General features: G+C 44.0%; 1 protein-coding gene across 1 annotated transcript in view; it reads right to left on the bottom strand.

Annotated features, from left to right (window-relative positions):
* The window catches only part of odad2 (outer dynein arm docking complex subunit 2), a 204766-nt gene that overhangs the window by 52789 nt on the left and 131143 nt on the right, over nt 1-20834 (bottom strand). The window contains exons 15-20 of the mRNA XM_030398319.1: nt 20058-20166; nt 18248-18391; nt 10864-10941; nt 7124-7151; nt 6426-6434; nt 2655-2670 (exon numbers count right to left, since the gene is read on the bottom strand). Coding sequence (XP_030254179.1) covers nt 2655-2670; nt 6426-6434; nt 7124-7151; nt 10864-10941; nt 18248-18391; nt 20058-20166 — 384 coding nt within the window. The remainder of the gene's footprint in view (nt 1-2654; nt 2671-6425; nt 6435-7123; nt 7152-10863; nt 10942-18247; nt 18392-20057; nt 20167-20834) is intronic.

Raw genomic sequence — 20834 nt, 5'->3', positions numbered from 1 at the left:
GCACTATTTATATGTGATAGTATATTTTCAGGTCCATTAAAAGCCCTGTATAAGTCAGTGTCTTGGCCGGGACATCCTCTTTCAGGCCTTTCACAACAGCGCGGAGGAGTCACTGGAAGGTATTTAAAGGATGAGTTCACTTGAAAATAAAAAAAAACTCTTATTATCTACTCACTGTCCCGCTGTTGACAGGACAGCGGATCACGTGATGCTGAGCTGGATGAAGTTTTACTTTGTGGAAATTCACGGCGCAACGGTGTTGCAGTGAATTCGAAACGCTAGAGAAAAAAAAAGAAAAAGAAGCCTTCTCAAATTGATTTGAATAGACAATTTTTATGCACTTAAAGTAATTTTCATATTTGGGTAAACTTTTCCTTTCATGCAACAGACATAGCCCGAGCATCAGGTAACGCCATCACGTGCCTATTGTTCACAAACGGCAGGCTTTTCCAGTGCTCGGAGACAAAAGGACGGCTGCTGCAGCCCCGAGGGAGTCGCTCACTGGCCACTTTGAAGCCTTAAAAAACGTTCAGAAACACAATACGCCTCTAAGTTTTCAACGAGCCGAGGAAAGGTAGTCAAAGTCCGCGCCGTTCCAATATTAACAATGCAGTCTAATCACAAAGCTCGCAGGACCAATCAGTCTGTCTGTGGCCTGCGTGTGAGCTCCGCCGCACAAACTGGGGGGAGGCTCGGTTCGGTCCTGCCTCGCGGCGGGAGCCTCTCTGGAGGACTGCGTAGCGGTCAGAGTGCCAGGCAGCCAGACTTTGGACTGTGGGCATTTCCTCCTTTCAGATGGCTTCAGTTAAAGGGGGGGGGGGGGTTCTATTCTCTCAATCTCTGGCTAGCTGTACACCAGCCCCTGCGGAGCGTCACTCGTTAGGGCCTGTTGTCTGCAGCCAAAAAACCTCAACTGCTCCCCGGGCCAGCGCAGCACCACTCCCTGCCATCAACACCTGCTAACACATGACACGCCGGCTCCGGTGGACTGCTGGAAAGAGCTCCCTCCGGCTCTCTCTCGCCTCCAGATTCCAACTAACAAGGCCTCAGCATCTCTCCCCGTTTTCCTGACACCTTGCTCGTCAGATTCCCCCCGTCGGCTGCCATTTGCCTCAAGCTGTGTTTCCTCAAAATCGCGGGGTCCCGAAAGTCATCACGCTTTGAGGTTAAAAACTGTTATTAGCTGGCGATGGTGAAACGCTTTTTATGGTTTGTTTGTCTAAGAGCCTGTCATATGGTTTCTTTCATGTGAGTCACGACCAGCTTTGACAGTTTAACGTGTTGCGTAGCGCCGACCTTTCCACAGATCTGTCCTCCGTGCACAAAGGCCTGGCCCCGGACACGACTTGGTAGCCCAGACTCTTGTCTGCTCAACCCAGGATATACTGGCATCCTCACCGGACCTATGGCTCTTTATTGGAAATTACATCACCTCGTAAAGGGATGTGACCCATTACAAAATCACACTGCTTTTTGTTATTCTTCCTCTGCAAAGAATAGAGTCCCGCTCCCCTCTCCCATTCGGCCCATTTAAATGATTTCTGCCAGATTTTTGTTTGATGCTATCCTTCCCTTGGATCATCCGGGTTCCCATCATGTCTCCCAGGTCGGCTTGAATTTCAACAAGGCTTTTTTTTTTTTTTTACTGACTTTAGATCAGAAATGCAAAAGGTAGACAGCGAGTGTGTATGCAGCCACTCTGTGTTCTTGCTCGTACCTAACCGTCCCCCCCCCCCCCCCCCCCCCCCCCCAAAAAAGGATGACAACATGTCAAAACATGGAGTGCGGAGTGTGTAGGTTCAGGGCTCAGGCCTTGGCTTTTAGGCTCTGGGAACAAGCTGAGCAGTACATCTGTGATTGTCGTGATCTAGGGTTGAACCTCTGTCAGCCCCGCACAGTGTTGATACAGAGATGCCAAAAGCTCCTAACATGTCACCGTGTTTCTCGGAACGCGGCAATAGCAACCTGATGTTACAAGGTCTCTGCGCGCGATGGGAAGCCCCATCAACAGACAGATATACATTTTGTCAACCTCTAGGGGTGTTACATTCATGAACACGGAGCTCGTCAAATGTGACTCTGTTTTTATTAGAAAGCGATTCTTATGCAGTGACACGCTGCCTTTTGGAATTAAAGTGTGTCAAATCAGGCATGTCTTCACATTTCTATGGGGATTCCAACATTTTCCTCCTTTCAGCTCAAAACCGTGAAGATCATGTATGTATTTCATGTTATTGTATTGTAATGTTCATGTATCTGACAATTAAAGCCATTGTGCAAAATCCATAAAGGCTATACACAGGACCAGATATAAGATATAGAATAAATCACATAAAACTATCTATATCACTTATTGGCAGACATGAACGTAGGATTAAACAGAGGTGCTATGATCTCATACTGATCTTACTTACTATAGAAGGACTTAGCCTAACTATCAAAAGAGAGAATCACATTTTGTACATTTTTAAACGCCCATGGAGGAAAAAGAGGACCAATAATGCATGACACCAGAGTCTGTGCAACCAGCTGTGTGAAATACTTTGTTAAAAGACGTTTGAACGACTTACGTAAATGCCACGTAATGTTAGCCAAACATTCGGTTTAACTTTTTTCACAAAAAAAAAATAAAAAAATGCTGTATTACTGTACACGTTGCGCATGGTCTGTCTGAAATCTGCGGCAAAAGTTCACATTTTTCAGCATACTTGAGGCATATTCTGGAAGGGGATCATGGAGTTTCCAATAGGTATGCATGAACAGGTTGACCGGCTTTTTTGTGTCAGGTGTGCCAGGGTGATGCTAACTTCCAGGTTAGCTGACAAACGTACCTCATCCCTGGAGTACTCTATCACTCTGCTAGCTAGTATGTTAGCAAGGTTGTTGCTAATGGTACCATAAGTTCACACAGTTAAATCAAAGGACGCATTTGTGCCCTTCCTCTTTTATGGAGCCATTCGTACTCCAACATAGCAGAGTTGAATAACAGTGAATGGTGCATCCTGGCATTTTGAGTCTCTCAGGCTCTCTGTTCAGTCAAACGTTTGACCGTTCATGTGTAATTTGCGAATCCACTCATCACAGCCGTTCAAATGAACTGAAATGACTTTGCCATTCTAATTACTGCTGTGACCTAGCCTCGGTAGGGCACTGTGTATGGAAAATGATGCTACTGTTGAAGTTTCTTTCATCAATGCTGAGAGCACCGCATACAAGATTCCTTTCTCCTCGCAGACACGGAAACGGCACAGATCTATAAAGCTGACAGTGGTGAGGTCATCGCTAAACTAAAGCCTACTTAATAATTAACTATTAATCCAAAAACAAAAACTGCCCTCGCTGATCTCTTTTGATCGTCCTGAGGTCCCTTTCAATTTCAGAGAGCGGTGAGCTTCTCAGGTGTCTTGGAGGTCCAGGGCTCAGTCCCTGTGGTGGAGCTGATGCCATATGGAGGTAACTCTAGCAGACTCAATATTAATGACCAGTAACCAGGGCCTCCTTGTAATCCACTTACCATCATTACACAGGGCCAGCATGGCTACTGCTGCTGGGCTCTCATGCCCAAGCTGGATGCACTGCTGCATTCCATTTGAGTGGTGTATGGTTTGGAAGATGGGGGGAAAACACTGTTTTGCTACTTACATTTGCATGTGTTTCACAAAGTCGCACAAATGACAGCGCTGCTGGAAACCTAAAAGGGCAATACAGGCTATTAAAAGAATGCAATGGAAATAGACACATTTGGAGGACGGGCGGTATTTGGTTTCATTCTTACTCACCCCGACTCGGGGAAATCAGGCAATGTTGAGACAAATTTGCATCGCACACATGGGAGGTCTTGACCTTCCGAGCGCTAACGTTAAAGATGACAGTTCAGAGGACTTTTAATTAAAACTGCTTTGCTTGGCCGACAAGACTCGGGGGGGAAGGCAGCAAAAAAAAAAAAAAGTTTAAGAAAATACAGGTGGACAGCTTCCATCTCCTTCTAACATAGTCAACGCCTTTGTGCGGCCTCGGCCCCCCTGTGCCCTGCTTTAGCTCCACATGTGTCGGGAGGAATGTTTCAGCGGGGAAGCCTCCAGATGAACCTTTACCCTTCAGTCCAATTTTCAAAACACACAGGCAGAGTTGAGTTACGCTGCGCAGCCCCACAAGGCAGTGTATACATACACCAACCCGCATTAATGAGCAACTGCGCTACGGCTATTAGGCCCCAGCGCGTTGTTATGATTTCCACACATCCTCATCAGGGTGAAGAGGTGTTTTTCAGGCCGTGGCGGAATAAAGGGCATCCCCTGTTCACTCCTCGGTCCCCGTCCTCTCGGTTCCTGGAGTCCTGTAATTGAGAAATACAGCTCAAGGTAACATGCCCCGAAGACCTTTGCCTACAGACATGAGGTAATGGTGAGGCTAATTAGGCTGAGGAGACAGAGTGGGCAGAAGCTCCTGGCCTAAAGCCCCGCTAGTCTACAGAGCAGTCTCCCTATGGTCAAGGGCATTTACCCCGGGATTGGGAAAACAGAGCGGCATAGCTGGCTGGCTCCTGCAGTAAACCCGTGGCAGTGGATTGGGTTGCCACATGAAAGGCTGGACAAAGGCAGGATAGTGGAGAGCTGAAGAAAGAGAAGCGAGGGACTGAGAAAGAAAGGCTCAGTCAGGACCAAACACTCACGAAAGAGACGAGAGATCTCAGCAGGAGCCTGAGTCCGCCTCCGTCTCACCCTACCTCTGATGCTCATGACGGACAATTTGTCTTCTACAAAAGGGCGGACTTGTCACATCGAGGCCTGTTCAGGATACTGTGGCTTTTAATGCAGTAAATCAAGTAATTGCGGTGAATGTCGTGACACGAAACGGTGACATTTTTGCTTTAATGGTTTCCAAAATGCCAAATAGGGACATTTAAGGAAACCCTCTGACATGTTGCTGGTCCCGGGATAGGATGATTATTTAATCATCTGCTTAAACGGCTCACCCCTCCTCCTCCTCCTACCTTCTCCTTGCACGTCTGGCTTTGCCCCCTCATCTGCTAAACAATGGGTCCGGCTAGTCCGCGGATTTACGGACATGAAAGTAAATACATCGAAAGGGCAAGAAAGAGAGCGATTCATGAGACTCTGCCGCAGCACAACGTTAATCTGCCGGATCAGAGATAAAAGGCAAACTTTACTTACTATAAATCCTCAGATTCCCTAATATGTTCTGTTAAAATATTGCAGTCAACAGAGTGACAGGGGAGCGGACGCAGCGCAGGTCTTTGATTTGGCCAGCGTTAATGTCTGAGCTGGGGAAGCCATTGTTGGCCTTTTCCCCACATGGCAGCTCACTTATCAGGGAGTTTTGACGGAGGAAGACGGATGATGATGCCGAGACATTTGTTATCTTAAATCAGCCGAGGGCTGCAGGCGTACTCTTGTACGGCTATGTGAAGATTTATGGAAGCCTCTCTTTCCTTTGCTGCGACTGACTGTGGGGCGATGCCATCCACCGTTCCGTTTCTTGATCATATGCACGGACCCAAATTAACACACATCGTATTTTTTGGGTATTACATCATGTCGGATCTAAAGTACCTTAACATATGTGGCTGATCATGGCCTTTCGTTATCCGGTTGTTATTGTTATTCTGGGGAAACCTAATCGGCCAAACCGTGTTTCTGTTGACCTCAGATAAAGAGAATAAGGCGGCACAGCATCCGGGCTGATGCAGCGCTCCCGTCGCTCTGACAACGGTTGGGCTCTTTAAGGAGCAGGCTGAAAAAATAAAAAAAAACATTACGTCCATCACTACCTTTGATGACACTGAATCAGTCGCTCATCATTTGTCACAGAAAAACTTCTTGTGAGACCAAGAAAGGTTGGGGTTAGGGTTACTCCCTGCCAGGGGAACTGAAGTGCTATCAAAACACCCCCTGACACCTCTGAGAACATATGAAAAAACAAGCAGCAGGGAATGAGATAGTAGGTGAATGAAGACATGAGCTCCAGTGTAATATGTAGAACACTGAAGTGAAGGAAAAAAAAAAAAAAAAAGAGTCTCTCGGAAACACTGGACAGAGGAGACATGGCACAAGCTGCGTTGGCTCCTTCACGAGATTCTTGCAGTGCGACACGAGAGGAAGTTAGGTCAATTTACACTCACTTAGAACCTCCACAACCTCCCTGTCCAAGCTGCCCGGGACAATGCGGGGTGGCATTTGTCTCGTGTTAAACAGGGATCATTGAGCTTGATGGCTTTTGGCAGGGGGAAAACTTTGCTCACTCACCTACTCACTCACTTAACTCTGCCTTCGGTCAGACGGCACGATGGGCCGGAGCCATGTTCCTGTACGTAACGCCAGCAGCCTTTGAGTCTATCTCCGTCACTCTGTTATCCTAATTAAGAAGACGGACAGAGTGAGGGAAAGACGTGCAGCGAGCAAGACGTGGAATAACTGGCGACTTTCCCTACCACCTCCTCCTCCTCCTCCTCCTCCGCCTCCTCCTTACTGCATCCTTATCCACCTTGGCTGTAAACCCCGCTGCACGCAGCCATCAAAGTGAGCACTGTGGAAAAGAGGAAATGTGAAGGTTAAGCGACCTGATTTGGACCGGTGGGGGATGTTTTTTTGGAATCTCATCAAGCGGAGGCCTGTAGAATCCTCCAGTGGGTTGCTGGACGGAGGATGGACTTCTCAAGAGCCCCCCTGTTACCACCCCCACTGACTCCCCCGCCCCCTCCCTGTTCACAGAGCCACTGTTTTCAAATATCCAGTGACATCTGAGTTAGCAATTTGGCACACATCTGTAGCAGGACACAAGGGTTTAATTGGGCTGCGCTGCTCTGGTGGTTTCAGCAGACCCCTTCGTTCAATCTTGATCCAACATCTCGTCTCTATTAGGAGCTCATACTCCACCTACCTACGTATTAAATTGCGCGTCCAGAAAGAAAAAAAAAATAAAAATGTCGAAAAGCCAAAAATCTGAAAGAATCTGAAGTATGATTTTGTGCTCAGCTGAGTTGGAAAAACTGGTGTAAAGATAAAAATCAAAGTGCAACAAAGTCAAATTCAGAACTAGGATAGAATAAAATGAATCATACAGACTGAAGCACGTGGCTTAAACTTTCACTCGAGGCGAGTGCGGTTAAAGTTCCTTTGCCGCTGTTTCTTCTCATTTTTTTTCTTCCCCCTAATGGTACACGACGGAATTATTATCTTATTATGATTGGCACCTCTGAGTTTATCTACATACACCCAACTCATATTTGCATAAACATTAATTATCATAATCTTTTGCATTTTTTGTAACTGAGTTTATAATCGGTCATAAATGTTAATGGAATCTTCCCCCCAATGGTACACGACGGAATTATTATCTTATTATGATTGGCACCTCTGAGTTTATCTACATACACCCAACTCATATTTGCATAAACATTAATTATCATCATCTTTTGCATTTTTTGTCACTGAGTTTATAATCGGTCATAAATGTTAATGGAATCTGTCTGAAGACAAGTGCATTTTTGATGGCAATCTTCCATCACAGATTGATAGTGGTTGTAATTTTTTCAAGAATATAATATCTATAGTTTCCTGACTTTTCATGTCTATTTGTCAGCCAATTTAAATGAATGAATTACTTTCCAGAGCTCTCATGTACAAGATGAAAGGTCTGTTGACACAACCTCGCACTCTCGAGCAAACTCCTATAGTGCAGCTGAGAGGAAAGGAACATTTTTCTCGAAACTGAACAGCGATGGATGTGAATGGCACAGATCCCAGAAACACTGGAATATATATATATTTTTTATAACACCTCGGAAGCACAAAGTCTAGTTGGATTTTCTTTAATATAAAATGTAGCAGTTATCAAGAATAATGCAAATTCATACAACTTGCCTCATAAACAGCATTTCATTTACAGCAGGAAATTAAAAATATTTTCTGGAGACTATACAAATCTGATTCTGAACAAGAACATAAATGACAGAGGGGTCAGATATGAAGAGGTGAAGGAACACAGTAGATGGAAAGTGAATACCAGGATTCAACTGACACTATTTTATTAACGGTTACAATAAAAACAAGAAGTTGCAACACAACTTAAAAACGTAAAATAAGTGTTAGTTGTATCCTGGTGTGCTTGAAACTTGATTTATTGATCTACTGTGGTTTACCTTGTGCCGGCAGCACGTCTCCTCGAGGTTAACAGGGTATCTTCCGTTTTTTTTTTTTATATGAAAAGGGAACTTAATATGACACAAAAATGACTTTAAAACTCCAGGCAAAGTAAAGTGTTGAGGTGTGTAAAGATCCCTTTGAAATGTGTATTATCATTATTGCCCCAGCATAAACACTTCACCCTTTTTAAAAATGGATAGAAATCAATAGTAGGTGAAAAACCACGAAAGCTGACAACCAGCATACAGTAGGTGCAGTTATTTTTAAAAGGCTGTTATTTCCAGATCACAAGTTCAGTTTTGCGGTTTCCCCGAGTTGACAGTTTGCTTTCTCCTCATAATGGGTTATTGTACCTCATTAACTTGAGATTGAGAATCTCAATTATTTGTTTCCATTGTCAATGTTTCCCTGCATCATTTGGTATTGTCTGTGAAAGCTATAAATAAACTTTAAAATATATACATCTTGTTATAACCGGAAAGAGGCTGTGAAATTAGAGAGGGATAAAGAGATAAGTTAACTCATTCTCACAGGAGGGGCTTATCTTGATAACAAAATAATAACAGCGCTGAAAAAAAATAACTCCACCTACGGCCTGTTTTGGGTTCCACAGAAAAAAAGGTCAAATAAATGAACAATGGACAATGCCACCTGAGCTGGACATACAATTAGTGTATATGCAAAATGCAAAAGAAGATGTGTACAGTGTGGTGGCCAATTGTTAAAAACTGAAAAAAAAAAAAGACAAAACAAAAACAAACATAAAAATTGGGATTTGTGCGAAATATCATTGGCTTTCTTGCTAAGACTTAAATGAGAAGATTTTTTTTTTTTTTTTTTAATCACACTAACATCTGTAGGTTAAATATTAAGCTAGAGCCAGAACGTAATTAGCTTATAGGCATTAAGACTGGAGGCAGGGGGAAACAACTACTCTGGCTCGCTCAAAAACTTAAACTTAAAGTTAAGAAATATATGTAGCAGCACCTTTAACACCTGCAAATAAAGAAATATCTGGTTCACAAACAACAAGTTTGACAACAACCTCATAAAACCACAACTTTTGTGCTAATGAGCATACTTTTTTAAAAATGCGGACAAGGCCAGGCTGGTAACTACTACCCGTTTCCATTCTTTATGGTACGCTAAGCTAATTTCATCTCGGCTCCACACATAATATATAAACCTGAAAGCGGTGCCCATCTTCTCATCTCACACTCGGCAAGAAACCCCCCTAAAAATCATTTATCAGGCTCTGCTACATTGGCAGCAAATGAACCAGGATCTATCAAAGCTATTGTTTGCATGTTGTTAATGAAAATAACACAGCAAATCTTATGTGTACCAGAACCTACTGGGAAGTATCTCTAAACGAAAAGTACAGAGTGAAAAAGGAGCATGATAGACTGGGAATGGGAGACTCAAAATAGCAATAAAACTTCTAATGCTCATAAAGTCAGGAGCGGCTACTTACCATTTGTCTGATTTGAAATCCTGGAAGTGTGCTGTGGACCCTCTATTAGCAGCCTTGCTGAAGCCATTTTTATGTGAATAAAAATAAAGACTCCACCCTAATAAAACACAATTGTGAACATTTTCTTCTAGCAAGCAGCCAAAAGTGTCCAGTTCTGGGACTTTTAAATGGCAAAGCTGTTATGCTGGGCACCTTCATACGAAGAGTGGCTTTTTCAAAATGCTCCTAAAAGGAATATATAACACCTAACTCAAATGGCTCTCTATGTGCTTTGTAGAGGGAAAAACTAGACCAGGGTGATGAAATCAAAACACTTGTCTGAAAGAAGAGACGCCTCCTGTGTGAAAACCGTGTCTACCGTGGCTTGAGATCAGTTTGCGCTTCAAGTCCAGATATGTATATAAAAAGTTATGCGAAAAAACAACAACCGGACGATATTAGAATATATAAATTTCTCTTACATATAATTACACTTACTGTACTTTTCTTGAGAGTGTACCTGACAATGTTTTGTTTGGAGCAACAGTCATGGAAGCATTACAGAAGCAAAGAAATATAGTGAGACAGAATGCAAACATGTCCTCCCCCTCCCCGCGAAAAAGGTTCTTTTACAGACATATGCATGTATGTTGTGCACCAAGAAGAAATATGTCAATCCCTTTGTTTTCTAATGGTCTAATGTTACACATACACTCAAGACAGTTGGCATGATGTGCTGGCAGGACTGCTGGGGCTGTGATGGTCCAGGCTCGTTCCACATTCTGGTTTGGACCAAAGAGCTCAAACTCATGGCCAGATGTATGGGGGACCCAGACCTGGATCAATGTCCAAGGCTCATTATTCTGGACAGGTGTCCTTAGCCTCACCCCTGTCAGATCTGGGCGGACCTGGAGAACCACGTCCAGACGACCATTAAGGATGAAGTCCAACCTAATCCCAAGCAAAAGCTTATTTTTAGCTCTGTGCAGTTCAGGTATGGTGGCACAGCCGTCCGGTGCCGTCTTGCTTTATTTCTGTTACACCCCCCCCGCTATACCAGCCACAGCAGACATTGAAAGATAAAAAATAAACCCTGCATATTTTCTGTCAAATCCCTTTTCCCTTTATACAGTTTGTTGAATCTCAGGAGTGAGTCCAGCTGACTGGAACCCAGTGAGTCTCCGTCTCCACCTTCTTCAGCACCGACCGCAGCTCGCCGAAGGCGGCCGAAAGGTCATCGTTGACAATGACCTTCTCGAAAAGATGGCCGTATTGAGTCTCCATCATCTGGCCAGTCGTCACCATTTCCTGAAAGTCCTCCTCCTGCAGAGTGAGTGAGAAAGAGGAGAGAAGAAGATACAGATTAAAAAAGACAAAAAGCAGATATTTCTGCAAAAACCAAAGACCAACCAGTTAATTTTAGGCTGCCTATCTGCTGCTTAGAAGGAACACTAGCCACAGTCAACAAGAGTGGGGATAAATTCACATACTGTAAACACAAATTACATGGCCTTGAACACGCAAATAAACACAAAGTGGCCCGTACGGAGCCCGTTATAACCTCCCAGAGACATGGTGCACACACACACCAACCGGGGCACTGACCACGCACTAAAAGCTCTCCATACAACAACCTGACCTCAAGGAATTTTCATAATTTCCTGCAACGAATACACACGGTTATCCAATTCACAAAGAAAATAAAATATCCTCAAAATAGGAAGAGGACAAAACATAACAATAATTTCCGAAAGACAGACACGTAAAACATACATTATTGCCGGTCTGGATTTTATATGTGCGATGGGGGAAACGACAGCTTGCGGCAAACGCTGTTCCGCTGTCGGAGCCGAGAGCTGTGACCGTGTGAACCCTCTGCACGACCAAATGAATCGTCTGGAGTGATGCAAAGTAGTTACAATGGACATGGAGGCAATGATCACACGGTGGGGCAGAGTCAAGAATGTGAATTCAAGTCACAGTTTGATTTGAGTCAGACTGGAACAATTAATCCGAGGATTTCATACTCAGTCAAAAAGCATCTTAACTTTACCAACAGTGACCCATGATATCATTTGAACTTCAAATCATTCCAATTTAGAATGCTCAAGTCGTCAACTATTTTTTTTTCAACAATGGATTCACTTTGAATAAAACGGCCGATGAGAAGGCGAGGGAAGGGAAATTGTGCGGTGCAGACACAATGGGTTATCTATCACATTTAGATGTAAAGACTGCAGTTCAGTCAGGAACACTCTCGCCATAGGTTTAACCATTTATTGCATCAAATGGAATAAAGCAATGCTTGGCGCCGACGCTCCCTGACTCGCTGAAATGAAGCGGCATGCTAAACCAAAACAGAAAGCACAATGCAGAAAATCCCCCCAGGGTGCACCAGATTGAGCCACAAGGAAGACAATATGTTTACTGTTATAATAAAGTTTTCTAACCTTGGGCCCTGATAGGAAAAAGGTGGAAGCTGGGTGGTGGCAACAAGCTTCCCAGCAGCACATTCCGCAACAGCTTTTGAGTAGGAGAGGTTATGAGCGAGGAGGGAGCCATATTTAAATTAGACCGCCTCGTGGTGAGAATAGCTCTGACTGGTTTGAGACTGATTGGTAACGAAGATTCGATGGGCAGTCTGTCAGCTGGTAACAGCCGGGGCATATGACTTCTGTGTCTTGCATTAATACAGGCGCTTCGGATAGGCAGTGTTTACTCTCAACCTAATAAAAATGTGTTATTTGGCTGTCCCTCACAGTCGGCACGTAGTCATTAGCGTCATTAGTCAACAAAAAATGCGCTGCAACATAGAAAACATACAACAGTTAAGTGAACACACATTTTGAAGCACATTATTTCATGTGCAATGACTTTTGTGGGGCTCAGAACACAAAGTTAAGGACTTAACTCTGAACTGCTTAGCCAAACCGAGAAAAGCGAACTGTTGGATGATAACAACAGATATTCTGGATATATATACAGTGTGACACAGCAATCCTTTGTGCCATGTAGTTCACATTGCCAAAAAGCTCTGGTCCATTCAGAGGTAAAACAACACAAATGTCTGTTTTTTCCCCCCCCCTGTAATGCAATGCTGCATTCCAGAGAACCTGGATATTTCTGCCCTTCAACAAGTTCAATGATACGCCACTCAAAGATTGAGTTCCTACTTGTAAACTCGGGGCAAATCCGTTTACGCCACATTCACGAGGAAGCAATTTTTCTGCTGACACACAACAAGAGCGACACCAGTGGGGATGAGTCAAAATCAATTATTACCTGGCGATCGTCAGAAGACATCAGTAACGGACAAAGCGAACTTTAGACTAGCGTTTCTGGTAAAGTTACCTATTTTTATGTGTAATAAACACATACATAATTTACACGTTTCATAACTTTTTAATAAGTTGTATAAATAACAATGACTGTGATTAGAGAGGACAATCTACAGTAACAGTAAGAAATCAAAATGATAAACAGTCCCGCAACATTACTTTGTGGGAAAATGTCCCCCAAATCAGGCAAACTGATAGAATCCGCATGCTAACATGGAGGCTTACACAGGGGTCGTCCAGGGGGACTAAGTGTTTTCGAAGTCATTATGCAAATTAGTTGTCCAGTGCAAAGAATAAAACCACGTGCTAAATGTGAGGGATAGCCAAATAACATATTTTTATGAGGTCGGGAGTAAACACTGCCTATCTGGGGCTCCTGTATTCACAGAGCCCAGGTATCTCTACGCAACGGTCCCTCTGCGTTACAGCCGTGTGGGCCCCGGGCCGGTCCTGGCCTCACTGCACCGGCAGGTCCAAAGTGGCTCCACTGATTTAGCCTATGTTTTTACAGTCAACTTTAGATTTCTAGACAGATATGGTTTTATAGTTAGCCCATTTGCCAAACACACAATTATAAATACACAGAGATGCACATTCATGCACAGAAACTCAAACACACACACACACACACACACACACACGCACACACACAAGCACAGTCACACATGCTACCACACCCACAAACGGGCAGAATCAAGCTGAGTGTGTGCATACGACGTGTACGCACATAAACATGGCCTCGTTAAAGTTGAAAACTCCTAAACGGCTCAATTTTTAGAGACGCTCCTTCCAGCCAGGAGTTACTTCAGAATGTTTCTGGTGGTTTTCCGCTTCATAATGGATTAGCTGTGCAGCTAAATATAAACGCTCACTCGCTGTGACACGCTGCAAAAGCCCTGTCTGCTTTTTTTGCCCAGCTGTCTTGCATGTATCCACCTTTCAAAAAAAACAAAAAACCACCTCGTCTTTTGTGAGGAGGGCGTGATGGTTTTATCAGCCTGTGCCTTGAAGGATGACAGGAAGAGGACAGGCCGAGACGAAAAGACAACTCAGGGTGAGGCAGAAGGTTTGTTGGCCGGCAAAAGGAAACTGTTCCAGAGGGGGAATCTATTCTCTGTCATCTGGACCCAAACCCTCACAGGACTTCCACTGTTAGCCCGAGATTTACAGATGACCACCGAGTCCAGCGCCAAGGAAGACAACCCCTCTGATCTGTCCTGGGAAATAAATGAACCCGAACGGCGCGCTGCTCTCACTGTGTGACGCTTCCTCGTCCACCGGCGAGTCTCTGCGCCTGTCTCTCGTTAGGCCGTTTAAAAGGTAAAAAGAACATTAATCGCAGTGGAAAGCCGCTAAAGGGACGGCTGGGTAAAGAGACGGAAAGAGAATCAAAAAAAAAAAGAGAGGAAAAAATAATGAGATAGATGTAGGATGAAATGAAAGGGGCAGAGAGGTGAAAACAATGAGGGTGAAAGAGGCGAATGGAAAGCTGGGCAAGTAGGAGCGAGTGGATATTCTTTGGCATCCAGAAATCGATGCCCGATCCCTCTCTTCAGAGGGCAGTTTGAGCTGATGCCACTACTTTACTAGTTCATCCCACTGCCATTAGACTTGCACATGGAATGATGTAGGGTCTTGTGCCCGTTTAAGCACTGTTTTAATTGCACAAAATGAGGTTATTGACTCTTGGTTTTTTTACCCCTGATGGATCTCCGTGTTAGGTTTAACTGGAGTGATGTTTTAAAGGCTTGTATTTTTATTGTTGTCTCTGTTGTAGTTTTATACCTGTGATTTTATCGTGTCCGTTTTAGGAAAATCCTACCATGACACTGTAAAGTTTTTCATCACCTAAGAGGCGCAGAGCAGCATGTGTCGGCCTCAGGTGTCATCTTTTATGACCGCCACACACACCCAGTCCTCAGCGGGGAGCCCGCTTTATTGATCCCGTTAAAACAAACCTTTCTTCTCTCTCTAAAATAAGCCTCGAAAAACCAAACCAATCTTCACAAATCAGCCTTAAAAGTTTGTGGTAATTGCGTTTAATGTGCCATTCTCCGCACTAACCGCATTGCAGCCGGATTTTTATGCATTACATCAGCCTGTTTTTGCTTGTTTCTGCTTAACGCTTCAGTTGCTCTTTTGAAAAACCTATTCTGAACCGTCTCCAGCACAAACAATGGGCCTAAAGTCAGAGCGCTCTGCTGGAACAATGAGTCGACTGTTCCTCAACCTTTATCATTAAAGCAGACCTGTCTCTCTAACGGAGAAATACAGCTGGCGGGAGACGGAGTATGTCTGAGATGACTCAACCAATGACAGCTTCTCTTTCAGAGCCTTTTAATAGTCAATCTGAGGTGGCTTACTGTCAGCGCACATGAACATTCACACATAACCTCGTTTGTTACCCGGCTGAAATATGCCTCCCTCTCACAGTTTTATGGAGGTGCATTTGTATTACTTGCGAGAACAGCAGAAGCTGATATAGGGACAGTGAGTAATAACAGCAATAGCATGCATTGTGAGCAATCATCTGACAACTAAAGCTCATTGTTCTCTGGACCCCTGCTGGGAAGCAGACAGCGGCAAACTGGTATTTCACTGTGTGACTAATGCAGGCCGACTTTGTGTCCGTATCAAGGTTTTAAAGGTTTGACAGGGAAGTAAAATATCTAGGGGATGTTCTGAGTCTGAGCTGACCTTCAAATGTGACCTGTCTGCACACTGTACGGTGTGTGTTTCACTGAGCATGGATAGAAACCCAAAGAACTGTGCAGTTAACTCAATTATAGTCACTCAATACGAGAAAAAAACTTTCTCAATAGTTAAAGGGGTTGAAATGTTACCCTGGTGGGTTTAGCGTATTATGATGGTCAGCATGCTGTTTTAAGGTATCATGAAGTCATATCAGTATTTCCTACATGTACTACAACTACTGTTGGAAAGTGGTGGTGAGTTGGGAAATTTGGCAGTGAGGGAACAATCAATGAATCCCTCACCCGAACACAGAACAGTAGAGGATATTCCCTCACTTCCAAGTATCCTGGGCTGTATTAAATTCACTCTTACCAGGGTAGGGTTCTGTTGTATTGCTGTGGGCCTTGTGCCTTTTATCAAGCCCTTTTTGAATTAGGTCTGACTGTTGTTTATGCATGTCGGGTTCTGGTTTCCCATGGGTGCATTTTGGTTTGGGTCCAAAATTTGCGAAGGCTGCCAGGATAGGCACACATCTTCCCCACACAGCCACCAACAGGTATGGGCCGGTTAACTGTGATGTCTTATCAAAATATAGCCGGCTGTTGCTTACACTGCTGTTGCTACTGTTGCTAGGAACACACTGTTCTACCTTTTTTCAGTGCTGATTTGATTCTGATACCTGAATTTGAATATCTGCCTATTCCAATACAAATAGCTGTTCCCAGACTTAAACATCTCCAAACTGTCGCAGTTGAAGGCTGTCTCATGTTATATTATTGCAGGTTCATGGTCCTCTGCAAGCTCCACCTTCATAGAAATCTGGGAGACAAAAAGTATGGAGACTGCTGGGTGTCTTTCATGAACTGTTTAATTACTAATTAATCATTTGTCCTTCTGATATCAGTTGAGTGAATCACATCTTGTTTGGAGTGTTAATTCAGCAGAAAATGAGCTGCAATAAATATATGACATGGTCAATCTCAGGCATGATTGATTACCATCAGCTGTTTTTTTCAGCCTCTTCCAGATCACAGTGCATGTAATTGAACTTTGCCTAGCTGACTGCTTGCCCGTCTCACATCACAGGCTATCCCATCCCGCTCCTTGCGGGGGACTGCTGCTTCCTAAAACAACGGGAGCCGACAGCCCCATCCGGCTGGTGTTAAGCAAGTTTAATTATGCAGTGAATGGCAGCTTGATTTAACAGAACGACAAGAAAGGCAGTCGAAGAAAGGCAGGAATGTTAAAAAAAAAAGTTGCGGCGACTTTCATAGATGGATTTTTTCACAAGTGAAGAGGTGACAAGTGAAGATGCAACATTCATCTGTTCATCTGTCCAATCGCTTGATTTTTGGGAGTGTTAAAATACAAAGGTCATTAATTAATTCATGTGAAATCTGCGTTTCATGCCAACTACATCTGTAAACTTTAAGTAGCCTGAGTGTGGGGGTTGAAGGACAGTGGAAAGTAAGCAGGAGTTGGGCTATATTAAAAGCAGTAAAACATTATGGTCCACGTAAAATTTGAGGTGTCTGTCTATGTCATTTGCGTATGTTTTCAATAAAGACTTATATGAAACATAAATGAAACCCCACCGTGTTGGATGTACACCTGCAGAGCCCAGTTCACACCCCATCACCTCCTCCACTGTTCCCTTTCTTCACTCCTCCTCATGCTGCATATTCTGCGGTCAGTCAGCCTCCGTTCTCTTTCTCAGCCTCCTAGTTCCTCATATTTCTTACCTCCTGGTGTCCCATCAGGCCGTGTCTGGTGTGTTGCTGACTGGGATCGTGACCTTAATGCTGCCTGTGGCGAGAGAGACACGCGAGCGAGCGCCGGGCCCTGATGGGGCTGGGAAAACCATCATCCACCCTCATCCCCATCCCTCTCCCCCCGTCCCCGCTGGCTCCCCCACCTTGCAACTTCACAGCAGTACCGAACACCAGCTAATTGGTTTCATGTGGGTCCCCACTGGGCTGGGATAAAGGTGTGTAAGGGATGACCTCATCACTCACATACACATACTGTACACACAGAGTCCAGATAGCGATTCTGTTATTTTTTTCTGCTGGTAATCTGTTGCAATGTGTTTCTAGAACCCCATCACATTATTGGACTGTGTGTTCAGTGTGTTTCAACAGCTATATCCTTCTTGTGACTGATCATCTGACAACGTATAGATGACATTTTATACAGTCAAGATCATTATTGAGCACTGTTTGTATCTGCTGTAAATTTGCTGTCTGGCTATATGTTTGATATCCCCCTTTTATCGTTACTTAATGTATTTCCAATTAGCTGTATCCTGTATCTACTCTGCTCTAGTGATCCAGTTTCCTCACAGAGGTCTTTAAACCTTCATTTAACTTAATCTAATCTGAATAACATTTACAAACATCGTTGAGTTTGGGATCATCAGTTGAGGTGTTAGCTGCACACTGAAAAGTACATTAAATTGACTTCCTGTGATCGTCTAAATCAAAGCAAACCCGACCCATCCGGTGCTTGAAGCTGTTTCAATGTAAACTGTACACAACATACGTCAACCGATGTTTAATTCAGCGTGAGAAATAAACTCTCTCATCATTCTCTCTTACCGTGAATGGCTTGGCAGATCCCTTGTCATCCTTGCCTGATATGATTTTGGCGTTTTGTCTGGTCTCCCTCAATCTCTCGATCGTAGGAGGCTTCACAAACACTACAAAGGGTTTAAACTCTGCTGTCCGCAGGTGCTTTATCGTCTGAACAGAAAAAAAAAAAAAACAACAATTCATGTGAATGCATAGGAAGAGCGTAAGACAATACCATTGAGCAACAAGAGGGTAGGAAAACATTAAAAGTAGTCGGTTGGGACATCTGGAGGTGTCGCGCATATGACGGGTCATCCAAGTGTCTTTGCTAGTTTCTGACCAGCTGAGTTGTCATTTTCACGTTACCGAATGTACTTGCACCCATCTGTTGCTTGTGTTTCGGATGGGTGAGATGTGGCAGGCCAAGGGGATCTGGCACCTTGTAGTCCCTAGAGGGCGGCTGTGGCTCAGGTCTTTAAAGATAATTCAAATCAATTTGAGACAGAAACATTTGGCTTAGTGGTCACATATTATGACAGCTGGTTGCTACCTTTTTAGGGATCACAAACCAAAATAGTGGGAAACCATTGCTTTAACGTATGGGTGGATGAAGCAAAAGACAAGCCTCTGGTTATCTAGTGCCTGTGGTTCTTTTAGAAGACAGTGGAGGGTACATTTCTGTATTTGTCTGGCTCTCCTGTTGCTTCTTTCTTGTCGCAAACGAAATGAAACAGTACCACCAATCTGGTTCCCAAGAGGTAGAAGAGAGTTCAGAGTTGGTTAGTGGTGGCGTCAGGCTTCGGTCTCTCCCTCTGGTTCTGGCACCGCGATTGGGGATTCTTACTGTGCTAATAGGCAGTGGGTCCAAACCCACAACTGATAGGAAGATGGATAAAAACCCAAAGGAGGGGCAGGAGAAGAACCACTGGGAAGCATTTATTGGGGCCCTCACTAAGTCAGCATGGGAGCAATAACATGCTTTGCCACTGATCTGATTCATGAGTCATGTTGGAGTCATAAAGAAAGGTGAGAGGAATGCAAAACACGACAAAAACAACTACAGCACACAGTTAAATATACATACACGTACATGACTCGTTCTCACACACTAGCCGATGAATGACTCCGATTGCTTCTCAGGCCAGGTTAAGGGTTAGGGTTTGAGAACATGCTAGGCTAATCTATATAATGTTTTTCTAAGTTCTGTATCATAGGCAACTGGACTCATTTCAGTTTCTGTGGGTTGCAAAGGCTAGGTGAGGACAGATATGAATGGCTCACCTAGCCCTAGCAACCCACATGAAGGCCGGTTAGGTCAACGACCTACAAGTGCCCCTAATGAGTCTAAAACTGAGAGTTCACACAAGTCCTTAGCGACTCTGTAAGGACACTCCTTCACAGGGTTTAAAGCCTGCAACTCCCCTCCAGTTACTTAGGACTGAAGAGGACACTTGGATGAGAAGTGAAACGTCTTCAACCTTCATCAATATATAATGTTTAATTTGCCTGTGTGAGGAGCTGGTTAGGACGGGGATGACCGATACAGGCCTGACCCTGGATTACTTGGAATAGCGTTCAGGGGTTTGCTGGGGCACTGTGACAAACCAAGCCATTTGTGTAGGGTCTGATCGCCACCACCCAAGAAACAAGCCAGAGAGGAAATCTTCAAATAGAGGAAATTAGCAAAGCCCCTGCTTCGGTAATCCATTAAGCAGCTCACTGAAGAGCAAGGAGGACAGAGATCTACCTCTAAGATAGGTAGGTGCAGTGCTGGAAAGGGATACAAATACAGGGAAGAAAGGGAAGGTAAAATAAGAATGGGATGGAGAGGACTCACATGAGGCTGAACATCCAGCAAGCACACTTTGTTCTTGGAGAGGACGGAGCGTATCGAGTCTAAACTCGTCCCGTAGTAATTCCCTTTGTACTCGCCATATTCGATGAACCTGACAGGTGAGATGGAAAGAGGTTGAGAAGAGATAAATAGATTGTTGAGCACCTTTTGTAATGATACTCAAGCAGGGATTAGTATCTAATGCAACGCTAATGTCCCCTTGGAGTAACATCAGAATCTTGACATAATCTGGTCCACTGCGTCAGCACACTCCAGAGACTCATCTGAGAAAAAATGATATATAAAAACCCTACAAATCCATAGAGACGGGAGGATTACTCTTTCAACCGCTGACAGATCTTAAGATAGTATTCTCTTGCACAATTTAAAAACCAGACGTTTTGGCCCAGCATGTCTTTATATAATCTCCTGTGCTACCCTTTCAATCAGTAACACCTGTTTGTTCCAGAAAGACCACAAAGCCCCTGAATGCCAAAACCTTCCCTTCGTTAATCCGCAAGGATTTCGAGCTGCACGGACACAAGCAAACAAACACTTTTCCACCAGATAATCTCCACCCTTTCACACCAATCAGCTGTCATGAAATTAAAAAAAAAAAGCCACTAGTGTATTTTTAGCTGAAAACAAGAAGGAAAAAAGGCAGCAAGGAGAGAGCCGCTACTAGGACTGTGTGGTACGCTCCCAGCCTGCTCATGATGAGCGCTGGACAAAATGAATGCCTTAGTGTGACTGATGCCATGTAAAAAGACGTTTGTATGG

The sequence above is a fragment of the Sparus aurata genome, chromosome 19 (assembly GCF_900880675.1).
Source record: "Sparus aurata chromosome 19, fSpaAur1.1, whole genome shotgun sequence".
Classification (NCBI taxonomy): Eukaryota; Metazoa; Chordata; class Actinopteri; order Spariformes; family Sparidae; genus Sparus; species Sparus aurata.
This window is presented reverse-complemented; position numbering and strand designations above follow the sequence as displayed.